Consider the following 21,186-nt stretch of genomic DNA (forward strand, 5'->3'; position numbering starts at 1 on the left):
TGACGTTATTTGAAATTTTAATTATTAAAATATATATCTTAGGAATAACATTTTTAAATTTTCTAAATCGATAAATGATTTCGATGACTCGATGTTGAATACATTCGGTATATCGATACTTTGCGATATGCAACCTAACGCTGCTCTAGCGATATGACGAGAAAGTTCCGTGAAATGTTTGTAATAAGTTTTCATAGCTGACATTCAAGTAATTTGTTTATAATGTTGTGCAATATACAACTTTGATATGACATAAGAATAAGCAGAAATGCAAGACATTTGCGAAAATATTCGTACAGCTATTGAACATGGACGTACCGATATAATTAGATCCCTTTTAGATGCATGTACGTGTCACAAATTTTACATTATATTTAAATTTTAAATATAATTATCACATAATGTTGTAAATAAAATATTTTTATTTAAAATAGAATAACAGAGTGAATAAAAATGTATCGTGTAAAATGGACTATAATTCGTATATTGAATCCTTTAAAATACAATCTTTCAAAATCTTTATGTCACTTTTATGATAGGTGAGAATGGGAATGCAACTGAAGGTATAACAAAGGAAAAAATTCTAAATCAACCACTTTTAGAAGAAGGTACTTTCCTTTCATACGCTTCAAAGGTAATCATACATATCATACATCATAAACAAATAATTTGTGCAGGTTCATAAGGACTAAAATCTTTTTTTATCTGTTTATATTAAAATACAGGCAAACCAACCAGATATAGTACGAACATTGTTAAGCTGTGGTGCTAATCCAGCTATCCAGAATACTAATGGACATAATGCTGTAGATGTTGCATCAAGTGACATAATACGTCGTACTTATATTGAAGAGTTATTAAGAGCAACTGCTGCATCTGAGTATGTGATCAATATTTTTATTATATAAGTATATGATATATTAAAATAATTTTACATATAAGGATACAATTATTTAAAGGTTGGATAGGGTAGTACAATTATTAGATGCTGGATTAAATGTAAATTCATGGGATTCCCATGGCAGTAAAAATACTCCTTTACATTGGGCAGCTTGTTATGGAAATAAAGATATTGTCACATATTTAATTGGTAAAACTTTAAAAGTATTAATTTTGTGAAACTTGTTTTTTATTTTTTAATTTAACACGTACAATTTTTCTGTAGATAGAGGGGCAGATGTAAATGCTGTTAATGGCTGTGGTGCAATACCATTACATGATGCAGTAAATCGTGGTGATGTTGCTATTTGTCAAGAATTATTACAAGCTGGTGCAAATCCCCTTATACGAGCAACTAAAGGGTAAATAGGCAATATTGTATTTCTATAACATACGCTTAAACATATTTTAAAGGATTGTGTTATAGAACTTTTGCAGGGAAGACTCCATATGATCTTACTAGAGGAAAACAATCTTTGCACTGTTTTCTTCAAAGATTTTTATCAAACTTTATATCGAACGACAGTGAAACAATGCATAGCCCAACTGCAACATTTACAGATGGAAATTTCTGTCAAAAAAGCATTTCAAGTAACATGAGTCAACTTTCTATTGAATCTACCAAATCATTAGATCCAGTTTATGACTTACCATTACGCGAATCAGGCAAAGAAAGCCCCACTAAAAGTACAGAAAAAGATGGAATTTATAGTTTACTTTGGCCACAACCAAAAACCATTGTTGAATTGAAAAATTCTTCTACATCTTTTATTGCTGGGAAAGAACTTTTTATATCTATAATACAGGTATATTGTTGATAGACAACTGTAATATTGTTTTATTCAGTTTTTTATACAATGTATTGTTATATAGGGTAGTGAATCCATACACAGAATATTAGATGTTTGGGAAATTAGCAGGACTCATTTACTAGAATTAGGTTATGACGTTAAAATTGGTGAAGTACATCCTAGCTCTGGCAAATTATTAACTGATAATCGAATTGAATGTATAGTTAATAAAAGTCTGTTTAATACACCTGAAGGATATCAATTGCATATTTCACAAAATACTATTAAAGTTGGTGCTGGAAGTTTAGCTGGTTTACATTATGCAGTTTGTACTTTTGTACAGATTTTGCGATTAAGTAAAAATCATAGTAAATCAGAAGCATGTGAAATCGAACCAGTTTTTATAAAAGATGAACCGCGATTTACTCATCGTGGTATACTGTTAGATATTTCACCGAGAGGACGAATACCTACATTAGAATACTTACTTCATATGATCGATTTATGGTCGTCATTTAAAATATCTTACTTACATTTATATTCAAGACTTACACCAAATTGTGATTGGCAATTATGTTATTCAAAATCAGAAATGGTTACTCTAGATCGTTACTGCAGGTATGTGTACAATTCTGTAACATTATTTTTCTTATATTCTTATGTTTATGTAACTTAAATATGTTTTGTAAATAATTCTTATTTCAGAGATCGACATTTGGATTTAGTTCCAACTTTGGATGTTGATTCTAATGTAGGACAACATCATTTGTCACAAATGTGGCCTATATTCCAAGAATTATTGGCAGTATTTCCAAGTTTAAGTTATGTTCATGTTGGGCCTAGATTGGCTAATTTGCTTGTTCAAGCAGAGAACCTTGATTTGAATTTGTCAGTTAATGAAACTATAGAAACAGATATGTCAGAAGTATTTAAATCATACTCTTGTCTCCAAGAACTTTGGCATATCTTAGATTTAGGTCCAAATACAACTTTACTACTTTGTTCAAATGGCTTACATTCTAAAGCAGAATTTCATAACATACCCAGTAATATTATTCTTGTTGAATACGGATTTCAGGTAAATAAAGTTTTATGTGATTCAATAAATATAATATCGAAATTGAATTGAATTCGTTATTATAAGATACTATATTACAGGCTGATTATGATTTTTCCGAATGGACAGAAGCATTTAGAACAGCAGGTGGTAATGTATTACCTAGTTCTGGAACAGCAAGTTATAATAGTTTAGCAGGATGTCCAGCATCAACATATGCAAATACAAAGAACGCAATAAAAACTTCTCTTGAACAGGATTCAGTGGGTATAGTTGTAGCTCATTGGTCTGGAAGTCATCATCTTACTCCTCATCCTTTTGCATGGATTGGATACTTAATAGCAGCAGGATTGGCATGGAACCCAGCTAGTGAAGTAGATATAGGTATCAATGATAACTATGAAATACCTGAAGTATTTGGATCAAGGTAATAAGTATATTAAATTAAAAATAATGTATAATTGTTACACATTCATATAGAAGTGTTAAAAAGAGAAATTGTATATTATTTTACAGGCAGAAATGTATTACGAAATTATTAGATATTCATGTTTTTCAAGATTCTGAATATAAAATTGGTAATGCAATATTAGAATTAGGACGTTTAGATACTTTAGTACTTACTTTAAGTAAGAATCAAGGAACAAAAGATCTACAACAAATTCCTGACAATCGAGGATCAACTTTGTACAGATTATTAACAGATCCGGATAATGTAAATTTAGAATACCTTTCGGCTGATTTATTTGCGGTAAGAAAAACTATACAACCCGGAGTATATTAAAGACAAATGAATAATGTTCTCGCTTTATTTAATAGAAAGTAACAAAACAAGTTAAACGTATTTCACATTCATTATATGAAGGAAGTCTATCATCGAAATTTGCATCAATGGAACTACAAGAGCTCCAGTTGACCGCTGATTTAATGTTAACAGCATGTAAAATTGGCAGAACATTGATTGGCGTTGGTGTTAATCCAAATAGTAATATGGGCCTTGCAGTGATTAATTTAGGTATATGTAATCTGCCTCCTACATTTAGGACTGATGTAGCAAACAAAATGTTGGCTCATATAGAACAGTATAAAGGTTCATGGTTACAAAGACATTTACCTCAGGGCCTTCAAAGCTCTCTACTAGTCTTGACTAGTGCTTTACATAGGTTCGTGCCAGAAACATAATTTTTTGAGCTTTGAAAATATAAAAGACTATTTGTATAAGTATATAAAATGAATATCAGTTCCTGCTATACAAGACTGCAGGTATATACATGCTGTGCTAAAAGCAATTATATAGAGAGCTTATGAATGTTCCTTTATAACAAAATTTGCTAGTATAGAATAGTGTAACATGACAGCATTCCACTTATTTCAAATACAATTTTAATTGTTCTTTTCAATAGAACAATTCATATTATAGTAACATTTAATATTTATGTGAAAATAATTATACATGTATCTAAGGGAACATTCTCAAGGTCTAATAAGATATTTATATAACAAAGTATTGTTTTTGCCAATTTATAATATGAAAAGTGATAATTAAAATTATAGAATTATTTTTATTTAATATGATTGTATTAAGTAATTATGTATATGCTTCCAAGTCATTACATATAAATTGTACAAGATTTTTGTGGCGAGATTGGTATTACAAACCTATGCACGAAAGTATTTTAATACTAAGTGTTACTAAAACAAGGTAATATTTGTACACTATGAATCCTTTATATCAATATGTAACAATTTACAGTAACATTACTATTGTATTAAACAATACTTTAATTAGTATCCAATGTGAAATAATTCAAAAGCTTACAGTATTGTTAAGTTCTTCTTAAAACAACACTTTTATACTTCTATGTTTGTAATATTAATTTGTGTTAATCAAATACAATATATTCTGGTATTTCTAAAAGTTGTTATACTATTAAATACATATGTAAAAAATGATTAAGATACCATAGGTATTTTTGAAAGTGACATTTTTTATGTGTAATATTGAAATAAATGATTATAATTGTTAAAATATTTAACACTGTAACAACTTAAAGATTTTTGAACACTTGCAATATTGAATCATAAAATACTTTATGAATATAATAATTGAATGAATAAATATTATAAAATGCATAATTTAATGATACATTTATTGCACATTATTTACAATATTATTTTTGCTGTGATCGTTCCACCCACCCATTTCCAAATCCTGTTTACGTTGCATTTTATTTTCAAGAGCTTGAATTCTATAGAATTCATTGATTTCAAACTGATACTTGGGTGATGTAATTCCGAAAAAGCCCGCTAACCATTCACCTACACAATCACATCCTTCCAGTACTTTATTACCAATTGAAGTGGTTTGATACCATGCCCACGGTAACCAAGTCAGAGATTTCTAGTAATTTTATTTTTTAATTTAGTATAAAATCCATTGAAATAAACTATTTATAAAATATATAGAATTCGGCGTAATACGTAATTACGTCGTATTATTCGATGTAATAGCAGGTTAGAATAAAACTTAACTGGATCTACTTGATTCACTGTGGTATTTATATGTGGTACATCTGTTTCGTCTTCAGAATATTCTTCTAAATCACCATCCGAAAAATGCAATATACGCTTTGGTCGTTTTAATGACTTACGATCCTAAAATTGTTTTATATTTTAATAAAAATACAATTTTGACAAATGTTTACTTCTATAATATCACATACTTGCATGCCAGTATCAGTTTCGTTTAAAATAACATCCGATAAATCACAAGTTTCATTCTTCTTCGGATCCATAATCGATAAATTTAATTATTTACGAAATAACAACCTTATATTAAATTATTTATCATCTCTGACAGCTCACATCTGTAATCTAAGGTAAGCAAAACAACGGATATCTTGTTACTCATTCTTATATGAGTCATACAGTCACATCAACATGCACTAACAAGATATAGTACAGATCTGACATCTTAGGGGATTTTGTATCACATATTCTGAAATACCGGCCATTTAAGATTTAAATTAATTAAGAAAACCAAAGTTTCGTTATTAACAAGTGATAGAATAGACATGATATGTTATGGAATTTCATACACAAATTTTCAATACGTTAAGACTCAATGTATTTTTGTATTATATATGTAATACCGTAATACGGAGCTCTAGTACTCCTTTACCATTTCAATGTCATCCCCAACATTACCGATTCTGCACAAAAAGTTTGTTTTTGGAAGTGGATATTTCAAAATATGTTAACGAGAAATTCCATAAAATGCCAGATTTATTTTGAATTTCGTTTCTGGTTCAATATACGTAATTTTTTATGTATTCATTCTAAATTACAGAGGGCGCAAAAATCATCGATTTTTTGGCGAGGTCGGTATTTTAGCATCAGAATTCTCTATTGCATCTACACTATTTCTTGTCTATGGAAAACACATGATCCTCGATTTTAATCGATGAAAAACAAAAGTGTAGATATATCCTTTGGTATGAATAAAGGAGGAAAAAGAAATATTGCAACATGAAACGTACATTATTTATATGAAGTAATAACATTCGAATTCTATTGATAAGGCTAGTAGCATAATTGGTTACGTTTGTAGCTCAGTGCTATAAGGAATGTCGGTTCAGGTCTGAGGTTTGCGCCTGGTCACCGTGGTGACAGTTCTTCGATACCTGATAGTGACGCTTTCTTCTTTTCCTTGGCTTGTATTAACTACACCTTCCGTTCATGTTGTTTAAGTGATTTCTATTAATAAATTTGTGATGGCACAGACACTTGTTTGTATACAGTACTTTCTCATCGGTGGTGCTATTATCATTGGTGTAAGTGCAAATTTGCTACCCTTATTTTAAATGGTTTATTTTTACGCCTAATGGACCACGATTTAATGTTATCTCAAAGAAAATTTGTCTTATTTAAGTTCTCAGATAAGTATCAAATTATATTACCTTTTCTCAGTTCCGTTTTTCAACATTCTATTATTAAGTGTTTAGCAGTTGGTGACTAGTTTTAGATTTGTCGTGGAATTGGATATCCGCCAACTTACTATGCATTCTACTCCCCCGTCATTCTTTTGGACACTTTAACCTTTATGTTTCGAAATTCGATTGTAGTCGAATGTTATTGCTTCGATTTTAATACATATGCAGCAGAAATTTATTCTTCTTTATTGTAAGGATTAAAAAGAGTTAAAAATTGAAGAATTTTATTGAACATTTAGAATTAAAATGTCTTAAAAATAATTGGAGAAATGAATTACTCAGCATAAAGACTGTTTCGATTTCTGAATTATTATGTATTTTTTTTCTCAATTAATTATTTTTATCTATTGATTATTATTATCTATCGATTAATAAATAAGAATAAAATAAGAAAAAAGAGTGCTTTCTTTTGTTAAAATTATTGGAGTTTACGTAACTAAATTTTTTATATAGATTCCATAAGTTTTTGATATCTAGTAGATAAACTTTGTTTGGCTTTCATATCAATATCTCGTATGCACAGTAAAATTATCGCATTATCGATAGCTCAAACCCTTCGTACTGGTACTTCCGTATATGTGAATGCAAATTTGTGCAATAGAACATTATTATATATATTCAAAGAAAATTTTTTATCAAATTTAATTAAAAATATTTGTAACATTGGTTTTAATATTGTGTTGGACTTATAGACAAACAACATAATGATCTATAGTTCAATTGATCTATAGTCAACAACTGAAATTGAAATGTAGATAGAGTGATAGTGCTAATGTATGTCAAGACCGATTTGTTCACGGAAAAGGGAGTGAAATCGATCTTTAATATCGATGTCAAAATCAAAATTCGTAATTTGCGAGAAATGTTATTTCATAAAAACTTAAAATGTCTTATCATCCAATCTCTTTCGAAACCTTTAATCTCACGATTACAAGCAACATCAAGATTAGATATAATTAATCATCGCTTATCACAGATGTTAAAGTATGTTATCACCGTAGAATTCATTGTATTACACCATAAATGACAAAAAAATTTCTGTTTACTGTCCATAGGTGTGCGGTATCATAGAAAGTGTTTGCGCGGGATATTTTATATACCAGTTGTATGAATATTCATCCCTCACGTCTAGCAATGTATGTGGTTCAGCGATAATATTGACCGTGATGGGTTTGATAACGTGTATGATAGCTTGGTGCGTTTGGCAATTCCTAGATTTCACAAATAGGGGCCAAGTTATAATTGTAAGTGAACCTTAAATTATTATTTATTTCAATTATCAATTAATAACGCTTGTAAATACCTTTTTCTAACAATAACGGATTTTACTTAGAAGTATATATGTGTATAAGTATATACATTTATATATTTCTGATCATTATATCGCTTTTTGTTCTTCGATAAGATTTCCTTCCTTATCCATCTTCGATAAAGAAACATATAATTTTTCATTTAGTTTTCTGTACTGCTTATAATTGTTACAATTGTTAACACGAGCGCTGGAATTTGGGCCCTTGTTAGACATGAACAAGTGGATTTGTTGCCAATAGCGCATCTCGAACATGTATTTGAGCTTGCTATAACGGACGATAAGTCTCGTTGGGATCGTATGCATTCAAAGGTACATTTAATTACTTCAAGTTAATATATAATTCATATATTACGTATCATATTCGAGTTAAATACTTACGTATTCCTACCTTAGTTACATTGTTGTGGAATAAACGGACCAGCCGATTATCGTAGTCAAAATGCAGTTCCTTGGTCTTGTTGCGATACTTCATCACTTGCAAATCCTAATGATGATAAAGGCGTGTGTACTACCATGTATACACGTGGTTGTCAGCATGTAGTATTAAATCGTACTAAATCGATTCTTCTTCATATTTTTTTGCTTGCACTGTGCTCAGTATTATTACAGGTAATGAGATCTGTTAATCAGTTAACCACTATAGATAGAATCGGAAATGTGATTGTATTGCTATTTTTAGGTCTGCTTCATAACGTGCATGTCATGTTACGTAAAAGCATGCCGAGAAAGGATGGAAAGAAGAAAGAACATGATGGTCATCTCTCAGTCACTCGAGCGAGCGTCCAAAGATTTCGGAACAGGCGATAATCTTCTGAATCATCAATGAAAATATTCAAAAACGGTGCCTGATGCATGATAATTTGAAATTTTATTCTCTTCAGAAGGAATATTTGTATTTTGATATTTACTGTTTATGCCTGTATTCCATTACATAAGCACTTTCATTTTAATCATTGTAGTATTTTATAGAGATTGTGTGCTGTACTTTGATATCTTTTTTTAACGTGTTCCTTTACTTTAAAAGTGTCGTTTATATTGAATATGTTAAATACATAATTCTCCAATATTAACATAAATATCAGTAACAAAAATATCATGTACATTGCATGGTGTTATGAAACTATTCATGCCAAAATATTGTGCCATTTTACAAAATGTACCAAATACGAAGTTCCTTAGCTGAAAGACATTTTACAATTAAACACAAAAAGTAAGCAAATCATTATTAACAAAGAATCAAGTAATATTACTAAATATTATTAATATATTAATGCGAGAAAATCAATCTCTTATTATAAGATTTATCCTTATACCAAGAATGTCAGTGATTTACACTTTGATTAAAAATTTGTATACTTTTAATATGAACAAAATAAACGTTTGTAAATAATTGTAAGTAAATCAAACCCAATCTTGATGTATATATAAAATGAAATAACAAATTTTTAAGTTTCGATAAGTTCCGAGCACGAAAATCTTTGCTATTAGAAGTTTCTTAGGTCGGATGTTGAATTGTTTTTAAGAAGTTTAAAATTGATCGTTAAAAATTTCAGTAAACCCTTCAGTGAATTTCATATTCTACGACTCATTTTTTTAATGTTACATTATCAAAATTAATGGGAAATTCATACAAGAGCTTTTTTAATCTTTCCAGATAAGACAGGTACGGCGCTATTACGCTTCATGATTGAAACTCGTTTCGCTTAGCGTCAGTAGCGTCAGTTGAACGCGAGACGTCAGTGTTGTAAGTGTTGCTGTTCTGGTTCGTGCCGTCCTTTAACCTAACCTGTTGAGCATCTTTCTGCGCGTCTTCCGAATTACTTCTGGTATTTTAACGGATTTATTTTCTCGAAACAGAAGTTGCTGGAAAGAAAAAAGCTACGAAGATGGGCTGTGGAATAGGAATGATAAAATACCTGCTTTTCATATTTAACTTCATCTTTGCGGTTAGTATTAATACATACAATACTAATGTATTAATCTAACATATTTCCACGATCTTTCTTATTTGCCCATGGCGTAATATTCAATTTATATCTTATAATTTTCCAATGTGTTCTCGTTTAACGATTTATCATTTAAAATATATTAAAAGATAAATGAAATGAAAAAAAGCTTGTCTGCAATAATGATAAAAGCGAATGCTGTGCTTATAAAATGAATGTTTAAACGTGTAATGATGTTCCTGTTTTTCTAGCATTATTCGAAGGCACGTTGGTAATTTATTAAAGAGTATACTGTAGCCTGCCGTTTCACTATGCGATATGAATAGATTTTACGCCGTATTTGATTTGTAACCGATCACCATTGCTATTTTTGAATACTGATTATTTTGAATATTGATCTCTTTTAACTTTACTGTCCTTCTATGATTTTTTATTAATCGCGTAAAAGGAGCTTAGTAATTGAAAAATTTGAGTAAGTTTTATACGTGAATTTGGTTTTATTCAACAATTTTGATTTTAATACTTTCGTTTAACGTGTTCTTATTCAAGAACTAAAACATAATGATTTTTCTTTTACCGTTATAATGTTATTAATTATGATTACTCGCGTATCAATAACAATACGTTATGGAAATCTCGCAATAAATTTAACGCTTTCTTCGTCGACATTATCGCGCCAATCAACTGTGAAATTTGATATTTCCTTAATATTAATCATTATGCAGTACTTGAAATAGCAACAAAGATAACAGTGAAGGGTGGGTCACAAATACTGAGTCAGAGAAAGTTTTACACGGTTGTTTAAGCATACGACGATGTAAATGATAAGCCATGAGTCATGAGTCATGAGTCATACGATAAGAAAAATCGGTTGTGGTTGAAAAATACTAAGCCTTTCGGAAACTGTCAACACTAGGCGATGTTTAGCAAAATATACAAAATAAGTTTTTTTCTTTACTCAAATATATTTCAGTATGACATAATCTAGACATAAATCTAGATAATTTATTCTATATTTCGCATTCTTTTGAATTCAATCTTTTCAAACTACGAATAGCAATAACATCGAATTAAAATGTAGCATAAATTTAAATGCGCATTATAATATCGTTACATGCATGTAAATATGTATAAGTATAAATAACATTGCGCAATTCGATAAAATATTACCAACAACTGGGGATATTGTAATTAAATAATTGTCGTCATTCAATTCGATTGTATTTGTTCGAGATTTGTGATATTGAGCTTAGGCTCGAGGCGACAACCAGTCGCCGAACGTAGCCGCGGTCAAGGGATGAACGCTTTGTTTAACAAAGGTATGGGGTAATAGTATAGCTCTCCTTAAAAAGAAATAGTTGTAGCGGCACTCGATAGTAAACATTCCAACGGTTTCTGTCTCGTGGCTCGCTACACGCAGACCTTATTCTTCGGCTAAGATAATTATCAGATGTCGACGCATCTCCACAGTATATGTTCAGCTAGCCTGAGGACCCGTTACAAATTTTAAGATTTAGTTAACTAAAGTCCTTCAAACAGACAAACAGTCTTTGTTGCTTCCCACTAGCAACTTTCCCTCAAGGGTGGCTAGCATCCTTCTCTAACCACCAACATGGAAATTGACCAATTAACAACAACATCAATTTCCCTCACTTTCCGAACGAAGACTTTTCTTAACGAATCCGATAACCTCGTGTCCTTAGACACACCCCATTATAGTTTTCCTCTGCAGCATCATCGTGACGGAAAGTCATTCTCTCGTGAGGTCTCATTAGCGAGTTACATAGCGTCTTTACGCTCGGTGAATACTTTACGTTTTAACAAAGAGCTAGTTTAGTAATACTTGTGCCGTAGACAAGTAGATCGAGTCCAACTTAGACTTTGTAAGAAAGTACATTTGTTATCCCGTTGACCGCGGTTGTCAATTCTGCAATATCCACACTTGTACTAATAATCATATTTGTATTAGTAAATATCTTCTCTATTGCATAACAACAATGTCTAATTCAAATGAAGATTCGTTACACGCCCCTAACCCTAATCATAATGGACATAAACCGGACATATTAAATAATCGATGTAACGATTCAAGTTGTATTAGAACTGTGGTGTACTCTCGATTTTATAAAGTTTGCTTAGATAGAGTAGTTGAAGTAGAACATCTATATCTCAACCTCAATAATTTTTTCTATAATGTAATCTCAAGATAAAAATGTAGTCTTTAAATCGATACTGATCAAAAAGTAAAATTCCATAACATTTTTAGTAATCTAAAACGTAATTGTTTCTTGGCAAATTATCAGTGGAGACGATATATAAACTGCATGATTGTAAACTCATGCTGAACTCTTATCGTTTTTTTCCTATCGAGATTTTACGTTTTTATGTCTTAAGGTTACGTTGCTGATCTCTCGCAAGCACGTTCTTCTCTCTTCGTCTTTTTTAATAATAGTAGTGTTGCATATAGTGTTAAGAAATTGCATTCTCTCACAAATGACGTAAACGCGAATCATTGGTTGCCAGGGAATCCCGAATGATGAGTGTATGTTGCATTGGTGGACGAGAAACAGAGATAGAATGAAGAGACTTTTTCTCACGTATTGCGGTAGATACGCTAACCGTAGGTGTTTTTAATGCTCGTTCCACGTTCGTCTCGTTAGATCAGTGTGCGTATCGCCTCGATCGTCCTTGTGACGTTACGCGCGTTTCTCTTCTGTTTCGATTGTGTCGTTTAATTTTTTGTCATCAAAATCGTGTGGTGAAAAGATCAAGATGAGTTGCATCTCGGATTGTATTAAATATTTGCTTTTTATTTTTAATTTTATATTTTTGGTAAGTAAACTTCGAAGCCAACAAGCTCTGCAAGATCACGATTCAAAAACCTTTAAACTGTTTTACCTACCAAATGGCCGGATTATAGATGGCTCTTCTTCTTTCTTAAATTTAGGAAAGGAATAGTTTATAGTGGAAGAGAAAAAGGTACTAAAAAGAGTTTTAAATATTTCTTAGGGAATCTGTCGAGACTAGGTTTAGTCACCAACTGGTTTTCTATTTGTGAAACAGAGCAAGAGAAAAACAGGAAATGGGGTTGGAATTTTAGGGTTGTAGAAATAAGAAAGCACGTTCTGACGTTTAACTGCTACGATAAAACTGGGATATTAGATCACAACGGTTTGCATGTTTTACAATGGAATTGCGTCATTTCTTCAGAGAAACTCCCCTCCAGTTAGAGAAAAACTGGATGTAATTCTGCTCTAAATTGTACGTTTTAGTCAAGGTTCGGTTGAACTGTAGTATCCTTGACATTTTATGGATCGTTAAGAACGCACCTTTATATTCCGTTTCTAAACACTATCATGTTATTCAAGTAACTCGAGCATGTATTTTACATATGTTACATATATTTTGCATTAATATTTCATAATATTGGATGAATTCAGAGTTCATACTACTGTACATTCATAGTTAAAAATGCAAATTACATATAATGAGATGTGTTTATGTAAGAACACTTTATGAATAATAGGAATCGTTGCAAAGTGAAATATTCGGTGTATGTCTTATTATAGTTGTTGATATCTCCACGTTAATTAAAGGAATCGTTTCTTGTATTGTGCGTTGTGTCATTAAGAACTCATACATAGGTAGAGTTTTAGAGTACGCTGGTGTGAAATTTAATCGCTATCACGATGTAAATTCAACGTCATGCGGTATTTGCTCGTGATTATGGGCATGTTCTGAGATATCTCACAATTTATATATATGACGCCATTTTCCGGGAAGTCTGAAATCGTGTTAATTAACGTCGACAATAATACTAGTAACATTAGCACTGAAATATGAAAATAAAAATATTATAGCTGAAAATTACGCTTTGTCTATTTAACAATAAATGTCGAAAAATAATTTTAAAAAATATTGAATCCTCTGAATTGTTTGTTTTTACATACATAGCATAGCTTCCTAGTGAGATGCCGTAAAGCTCTTTGATAATCTGTATGTTTTGGTAAAGAAGTTGTGTATAGTGAATAAGTTAGGTGAATCGAAGGCATTTTCTTGATTTTCTTGTATAATTGCCGAATATTTGGAAGAGAATGGTTCAATCAGAAAAATATTTCCACCACATAACCGTATTCATTATTTCAATCAAATCTTGCTTCTCTTCTAACCATTTTCTATATAATTACACATAGTCTTTTTTATTACTCACAGTCTTTTGTATTAGATTTTTTACGTAACATAGTAATTTTCGAGCGTACCACGAGGTACTGAGATACCAGTAGTTACTGGTTACATCACGTACGAAACGGGATCATGCGATCGGTAGTACATTTTCTTCTTTGTCTTTGTCCATTATGAAAAAGTACAATATTGCAAGCACGTCTAGCGTTGAATAAACGGAGATTAAATTGTCCACTGTGTGATTTCTATATTGTAAATAAAATTTTGGCACAGAAACCTATATAAAATTGGCACGTAAAACTGAGTGAAATTTTGAGATTGCCGTAATATAATAGCTTGACGAATGAGATAATATTTAAGTATTGGCATTTTTAAATTTTAATTCATTACGTAAACGAATAAAAAGAATTAATCAGACTGATTGTTTGACTGAAATAACTTGAGCTGGATTCTTTGTACGTCAAACGATCGATGTATACAATTCATCTATTTAGTATATCGCTGATAACTCTTTCTCCCTAACCAGACAATTAATCCAACACGAGTAAAAAGGATTGCCTGACACATTGGTCGGCTATCAAATCTATTGAAGATAAACTTAAATCTCATTCTGTATTCTGTGAAACGATATGCATTACACATACTAACGCATGACGTACTCCAAATGTTTGACCAGTTTTCTACGCGATCAATAATTCATACGAAGTAGCAATATAAAAAAGCGATAAATTAGTTGATCTACAAAGCAAGGTTGCACTATTTATTTTATGTAGTTATTTAATATATCATTATCATATAAATCTGCTCTATCGTATTTACATTGTGTATTTAATATTAGCGATTAATCTTACGCAAAATTTCTACCTTAAAATCATGATCTATATTAATCTATAGACATATACAAACAATTAAGTTTATATTAAGATTTATTTGAGGAATCGACTTGTGTAAAAAGGAATCATGGTAACAAGCTAACATATAAAAGCGTACATGAATATAGTTTTCGTAATTTTTTAACGCATTCGTGGAATACAGTGGATCGACTTTTGTAGCATTTCACAAAGTATCGCCGCAACAGGGAAGTACACGATTTTACTCTTTCTAAGAATAGAAATAAATATCGGATCAATGGTGAAATAACCGGTTCCGTTTGCTTTTCACAGTCTTTCATAAATTTCGACGACTGTATCGCGTTTCATTATAGTTTTGTTATCATGAACTTGATTATATATACGTCAGAAACCTTGTCCTGGAAATGTTGACTCATCTGCGTTTCGGTATATTTCGGGTATTTTGCGCGCAGGTACTACAAACGTAGCTACGTATGCGAGATTTTTCAAACAGAGAAAAGAAAAAGAAGACGTTGCTCGTTTGGCAACGTTTCTTTTGTGTCGCGACGGAACACTTTTCAAGGCTTCGCTGTTTTTCAAACCGAAAACAGGTTTTATTAGCGTTCTAGAAAGCTAGCAAGATAGTTGATTTTTCTGAAATTGAAACCATTTCCATTACGTGACACAGTTGAAAATATATATTTTTTTCTTCTTTTTCGTTTTAACTTTGCATTGCATGTTTAAAAGAACTCTAGATGATGGAACGATGATGCTTTATACCGTCAATTAACAGCAATAACGTGCCAATAAGTATCGTTCTCTGAAACTATCAATACGCCTATAGTAGTTTTAACTGCAAGCATTAAGCTTTACGGCTAAATTGATTTATGTACTCACAAAACGAACTATTACTGGCGTTAGAATATTTTTTCCTATTCGGAAATGTGAAATGTATTAACATATATGAATAATATTTTCTGTATAAAATATCAATCTTTCCGAATTTCTAAACTGTCTCTTTCAATTATTTGATAATATATTATGATTTATTGTTAACGTTGCTATTAATGTAAATGACGTAAAATAAGATTATTATCATGGTACTGTAATTAGCTTCATAGTTTTTCATTAAAATCATTGATTACGATCTCAAGATAAACTCTGTGTTATTGAATATCGATTATATTTCTGTTGATTTCTTGGAAAACTTGGAATTATCTATAAAATTGTCCAGTATTATTTTTCAAATATTTCAAGCTACAAACTACTTTTACACGATTTTCATTTAGAAAGTTCCAGATGGCAGAGCTTGGCTCTTCATTCAGAAAGAATCTTTGTTCAGGCGGAGATATAAATGAATACGAGAAACAAACTGCAAGTTAAAAGAACGTACAGTTCAGATAAAGTCAATTCGAAACTTATTTCCATCGACAGAGACGTATGTTGTTTCAGAGGAAGTCAGTACCGAGGCATATGTTGAATAGGATGATGTCATCTAGTTTGAGCGATCAAGTATATAGCTCGCGTGTTCTCTATTCTCTGATTATTCATGTTATCACGTCTAGGAATATTGTGTCCGATTAAACCAGCTTGATATGACTTCAAAAGTTCTTAACTCTTAATCCTTATAGTGAGAGACATCTTAGACGTTACAATTATCATGATAATTTTCTCTCGAATGTCATCTTCGTCATTATAGGCTCATATAAAAATTTTTATTTAAGTAAAAATATTAAACAAAAATACGATTAATTTTATGGATATATAATTAAATAATAACACTTCAATTGGAGTTCAACAATTTACGTATCTTTTTTTCTGATCAAAGGTAGGGTGATAATAATTGGGAATTGAATCGAAAGAAATACGTAAATAGCTTGTAAATATATTGATGTTTCATCATCGAGAGTGATAGAGAGAGGCACAGTATCATAATTTCTGAATAATGCATAGATTAAATAACGCACCGTTACGCTTTTTTTTTATTGGAATTTATTCTCGACAAAATGCATCACGCCACTTAGAATCAGTCTTGAATTCCCATGAGCTCCTCCGTGTCACACATTCATCATTTAAGAGTCTGTGCATCGATCTTCAAATTGTTCTCGATTCTTTAAAATCTACTGTAGAAACTTGTATAATAAGAATAATAATAATAACTTGAAAATAACTATTCCAAGTAAATCGAAGTGTACAGTCCTCCAACTCGAGGAAGCTATAGCCGAGGAATTGTAAGCAGATTTCAAATGATAAATTCACATCGCGGACTAAAAATTGCGTGACAGACATTCTCACATGTCCAACTCTCAGTATCGATCACAATAGTTTCAAACATACGCGAGACACAAAGGAAATATACTACAATATAAAGTGTCAAGGATACAAACGGCGTATTTACGTATTGATATGCAATTGGCTTTACTCAAGCGAAGTACAACCATTGATCTGTTTATTCTCGTGAAATATAATTTAACTTCTAAAACTAGAATCTCACCTAGTTCTAAAAAAGAAAGTTACGCTACATTAGAATCTCTTTCTTTAATTTGATCTGTGAAAATGAATTGTTCTGATAGTGAGCATAATGATGTATGGTTTAGAATCAATAAAACTTAGAAAATTATTAATTATTATTAATTTTGACAAATTCAATATCGTGAATTTTTAATTCTGCTCGATTTTGCGTGATCTCAAGTGATTCCTAACCGATTTTCTGATTAGACGTTGCCGAAGTAGCCCTCGAGATTGCTTTTTTCTCAATTCAATATTTTAAGAAGTTATTTATCTGATCTCGATGCCATGATCAATATTTGTGCACATCTAATCTAAACAAAACTTCGAGCAATCGCAATTTCACTGAAACGTTTATTGGTCTATTTCCTACTTCAATCAAATGATTGTACTCCATAGCAATATCTTATCATTGATTGCTTATCATCCACGATCGCTTACAGTTTACATTTAACAGTAGCTATTATTATTATTATATTTCTGATCGGTTGTAAAATTCTACGAAAGATTTGATATTATCTGTAAAATAAAAAAAATTAATAACTCCGTTTTATTAATCGCATTATATTTTTACAATTGCTAAAACGTTAATTTTAGATAACTTTCCTATGATAACATGGTTTCTTGAAAGAGTATCTATTTTGAAGTTAGTTATCCGATTAAAAAGAGATATTTATATCAATCAAAATTTATATTTCGATACAATCATAACAATGATATGCAGGATCGTATTACTTAGAATTTTATTACTTAGATTGTATTAGTTAGAAAGACTTGCGTATGTTACGTTGTAAATATTTTTTGTCTCTTGTCTAAAAAACGTTTCAAGTATCGAGCAGATAGCATTATCATTGTTCTTGTTTTATCAATGAGACACTTGATATTAACAAGAAAATTCATTTATATAGATACTGTGCTTAGTTGTTAAACATTACAAAAATAAAAATGAAATTTTTAGAATATTGTATTCTTTACATATATTGTATTCTGTTTATTTTGAATCATCGTGGATTTTGGTAAATTTGTAAGTAATATGGAATGCAGATAATTTACATTACAGAAAGGCAATGATGACTCAAAATTTTATTGATAAAAAAGTCCGTTGATATTACTATAGGAATTTTTAACATTTCTTTTTTCTTGTCCAACGATATTTATTATCTTCTTTTTTGGTTGCTCATTTCTTTTGTACCATTGAACGTGTATTTTATTGAAAAGATCCTGATTTGCTCCAGGTCTATTGTCAGTATGCTTTGTTGAAAGTCTGTTCAACTACCACCTGGCTCGCACCTGGAACATGACCTAAATTCACCTACGGACGGTTGCAATTGTAGTGTACCGTCTACAGAATGTTCAATGCCAACCGGTTAATATTGTGCAATGTGATGTAATAAGTTGCTATCTTAACCTTCAATCGGTATATATATTTAGAAACTCGACTCGAATCCAATCGATTAAAAGTGGCACAAAAATTAATTTAAAATGAAATAATATTAAATATTATCAAATAATCCTCTAATTGATATTTTTTGTAAATTTTATATTTCTTATATTAGACATATATTATATTTTGTATTATATTTACTCAAATTGAATTTTTGTTCATCCTTGACATTTTTACGTGTTGCAGATATGTGGATTGGCTATTTTAACTCTTGGCGTTATTGTACATCTGCGAGTGTCAGAAATAACCGATCACATTGATACCAATCTTTTATTCCCATCGATAACGTTGATCGTTATCGGCAGCATAATCTTCATAATATCATTTTTCGGATGCTGTGGCGCCATCCGGGAGAGTCATTGCATGACAATTACCGTAAATATATTGATCATATTTATCACTTCAAATTCCACCTAACATTTTATTATAAAGATATTACTTAATAAGATACAAATTATTTCCCTCTTTTAGTTCGCATCGTTCCTTTTGTTCATCTTAATCGTGCAAGTGGCAGTTGCTGTTTATGTGTTTGTTGTTGTTAAAAACAGCGATGACAAGATTGATATCTCCGAGAATTACGAGAAGATATTCAAAAATTACGGCACGGACAAAGAAAGCACAAGAGTGATTGATATTGTGCAGAGTAGCGTAAGTAACTTTACGGTTGTTAAATGAAAGAAGGTATTCGTTTCTTGAAAAACATTCTTCTTACCGAAAAACATCCTATCTAAAAACGTTATGATATATCAAATTCGGATTGCTTTTGTACAGTTGCATTGCTGTGGTGTCTATTCTTCGAAAGATTTCATTCTCCACAATCTCCGTATTCCGCCAAGTTGCTGTGGTTTAGCAGAAAATCAAACCTGCTCTTCAAACGATGTGTATGAGATAGGCTGTGTGCCAGAATTAAGGCAAGCGATCTCGAACGCTGGAACTGTACTTGGCAGCTTAGCTATTGCTATTGCCGGTGTTGAGGTAAGTTTTTTTTATCGCTGTATTCAGTAAATATCGCGTTAGTCGTAAATAAAACTAGTGAGCCGTATTTGTGCCGATTTTCACGATATTTTATAATTCCTTCTGTGTTTTATGTATATATACAACATAAAGTATATAGTGTACTATAAAATATAGTAGGAATATGTAAGATCTGTATATAAATTATGTATATCATGTTTCAGTTGATCGGAATCATATTCGCACTTTGCTTGGCAAATTCTATAAGGAACGCTGAACGCAGGAATCAAAGAAATATATATTAAAAACGAAAAGTAATATAATTGGTAACACTACCATTAATAATTTGATTTTAAGTGACAGAAGAAGTGCAGTTATTCTATGAAAACAAATTTAGATATTTTTTTAAATGGATCAATGAAAACGAAGACGGGAAAAGTGCCTGTTTTTCTAAGTTGAAGCACGATTTTTGTTTAAATTTTCACTTTGTATGTAATATGAAATGTATAAACATGTTATTTAATCCCTTAACTTCCAACTACGGGCGTAGCCCGTAGTACGATGATCGGCCCAAATATAATATGTAATATAATATATAATAGCTTGTTTACGTTCTCGGCCCAAAATTCTCGAACGTAAATCATTAAGGGGTTAATATATTTTTAATTTTGGTACATTTCTGTTAAATTGGATATATTTTTTTATGTGCGACAAATAAAATAATTGTAATAATGATAACCTGTCATTAATAATAATAATTGGTGCAAAACGTTTCTAGAGATTCGATACATTTCATGCCACTTCTTGTTGTATACATTCACATATATATATACATATATATATATACATATATATATAAATATATCTATATATGTAATATAATGTCTTTTGCACACAATTAGCAAAAATTGTTATTGATGCACCAGAATATCAGATCATTTTTTATAATATAAAATTAAACATTACGGAATATTCTGGTAAAACACTAAAACAATAAGTTAAGTCACATTGCATTATGTAGTTCTGCGACTATCATAGGAAAATATTTTTATAATAATATTTAAAAAAATACATATGTATTACACAGTGCTTTCAGATGCTTTTATAAAATACTGTTTATATTGTTATTTATACAGCACACATTCACTATATTTTTCAGAGGATGTCGAAATATATATTATTTCTTGTAATAAAATTTATTTGATCCAAATTTTTAAGATTATTAACATAT

At 30.7% G+C, this 21,186-nt stretch overlaps 4 protein-coding genes across 6 annotated transcripts; 3 read left to right on the forward strand and 1 right to left on the reverse strand.

Moving 5' to 3' along the window:
- Nucleotides 1–110: 110 nt before the first annotated feature.
- LOC100741587 lies at nucleotides 111–4,699 on the forward strand. Its single transcript, XM_012387738.3, has 11 exons — nucleotides 111–347; nucleotides 540–634; nucleotides 726–880; nucleotides 960–1,090; nucleotides 1,166–1,301; nucleotides 1,367–1,745; nucleotides 1,813–2,348; nucleotides 2,436–2,808; nucleotides 2,889–3,214; nucleotides 3,304–3,538; nucleotides 3,607–4,699. Exons 1-11 carry the CDS (start codon nucleotides 269–271, stop codon nucleotides 3,967–3,969), a joined length of 2,808 nt encoding a protein of 935 aa, XP_012243161.1. The 5' UTR covers nucleotides 111–268; the 3' UTR covers nucleotides 3,970–4,699.
- A 217-nt stretch (nucleotides 4,700–4,916) lies between these two features.
- Nucleotides 4,917–5,740, reverse strand: LOC100741704 (protein FAM177A1). The gene is made up of 3 exons (XM_003490944.4): nucleotides 5,511–5,740; nucleotides 5,320–5,442; nucleotides 4,917–5,188 (listed from the first exon to the last, which is right to left on the reverse strand). The coding sequence occupies exons 1-3, from the start codon at nucleotides 5,580–5,582 to the stop codon at nucleotides 4,937–4,939; spliced, it is 447 nt and encodes a 148-aa protein (XP_003490992.1). The 5' UTR covers nucleotides 5,583–5,740; the 3' UTR covers nucleotides 4,917–4,936.
- A 473-nt stretch (nucleotides 5,741–6,213) lies between these two features.
- On the forward strand, nucleotides 6,214–9,473 carry LOC100741945 (tetraspanin-3). Its single transcript, XM_003490946.4, has 5 exons — nucleotides 6,214–6,620; nucleotides 7,835–8,023; nucleotides 8,236–8,400; nucleotides 8,485–8,700; nucleotides 8,771–9,473. The coding sequence occupies exons 1-5, from the start codon at nucleotides 6,561–6,563 to the stop codon at nucleotides 8,915–8,917; spliced, it is 777 nt and encodes a 258-aa protein (XP_003490994.1). The 5' UTR covers nucleotides 6,214–6,560; the 3' UTR covers nucleotides 8,918–9,473.
- Nucleotides 9,474–9,799: 326 nt separating this feature from the next.
- Nucleotides 9,800–20,642, forward strand: LOC100742066 (CD63 antigen). Of its 3 annotated transcripts, none has more exons than XR_002947025.2 (6): nucleotides 9,800–10,037; nucleotides 19,188–19,376; nucleotides 19,473–19,649; nucleotides 19,773–19,976; nucleotides 20,180–20,474; nucleotides 20,607–20,642. XR_002947025.2 is itself a non-coding variant. In XM_024368926.2 (5 exons), exons 1-5 carry the CDS (start codon nucleotides 9,978–9,980, stop codon nucleotides 20,258–20,260), a joined length of 711 nt encoding a protein of 236 aa, XP_024224694.1. In that variant the 5' UTR covers nucleotides 9,800–9,977; the 3' UTR covers nucleotides 20,261–20,486. The 3 variants fall into 3 exon arrangements, 1 of the variants encoding a protein (XP_024224694.1); XR_002947027.2 differs by lacking the exon at nucleotides 9,800–10,037 and adding an exon at nucleotides 12,583–12,869; XM_024368926.2 differs by lacking the exon at nucleotides 20,607–20,642 and having other exon boundaries at nucleotides 20,180–20,486.
- Nucleotides 20,643–21,186: the final 544 nt, after the last annotated feature.

This window comes from Bombus impatiens, unplaced genomic scaffold (genome assembly GCF_000188095.3).
Source record: "Bombus impatiens unplaced genomic scaffold, BIMP_2.2 scf_0487, whole genome shotgun sequence".
In the NCBI taxonomy this organism is placed as follows: domain Eukaryota; kingdom Metazoa; phylum Arthropoda; class Insecta; order Hymenoptera; family Apidae; genus Bombus; species Bombus impatiens.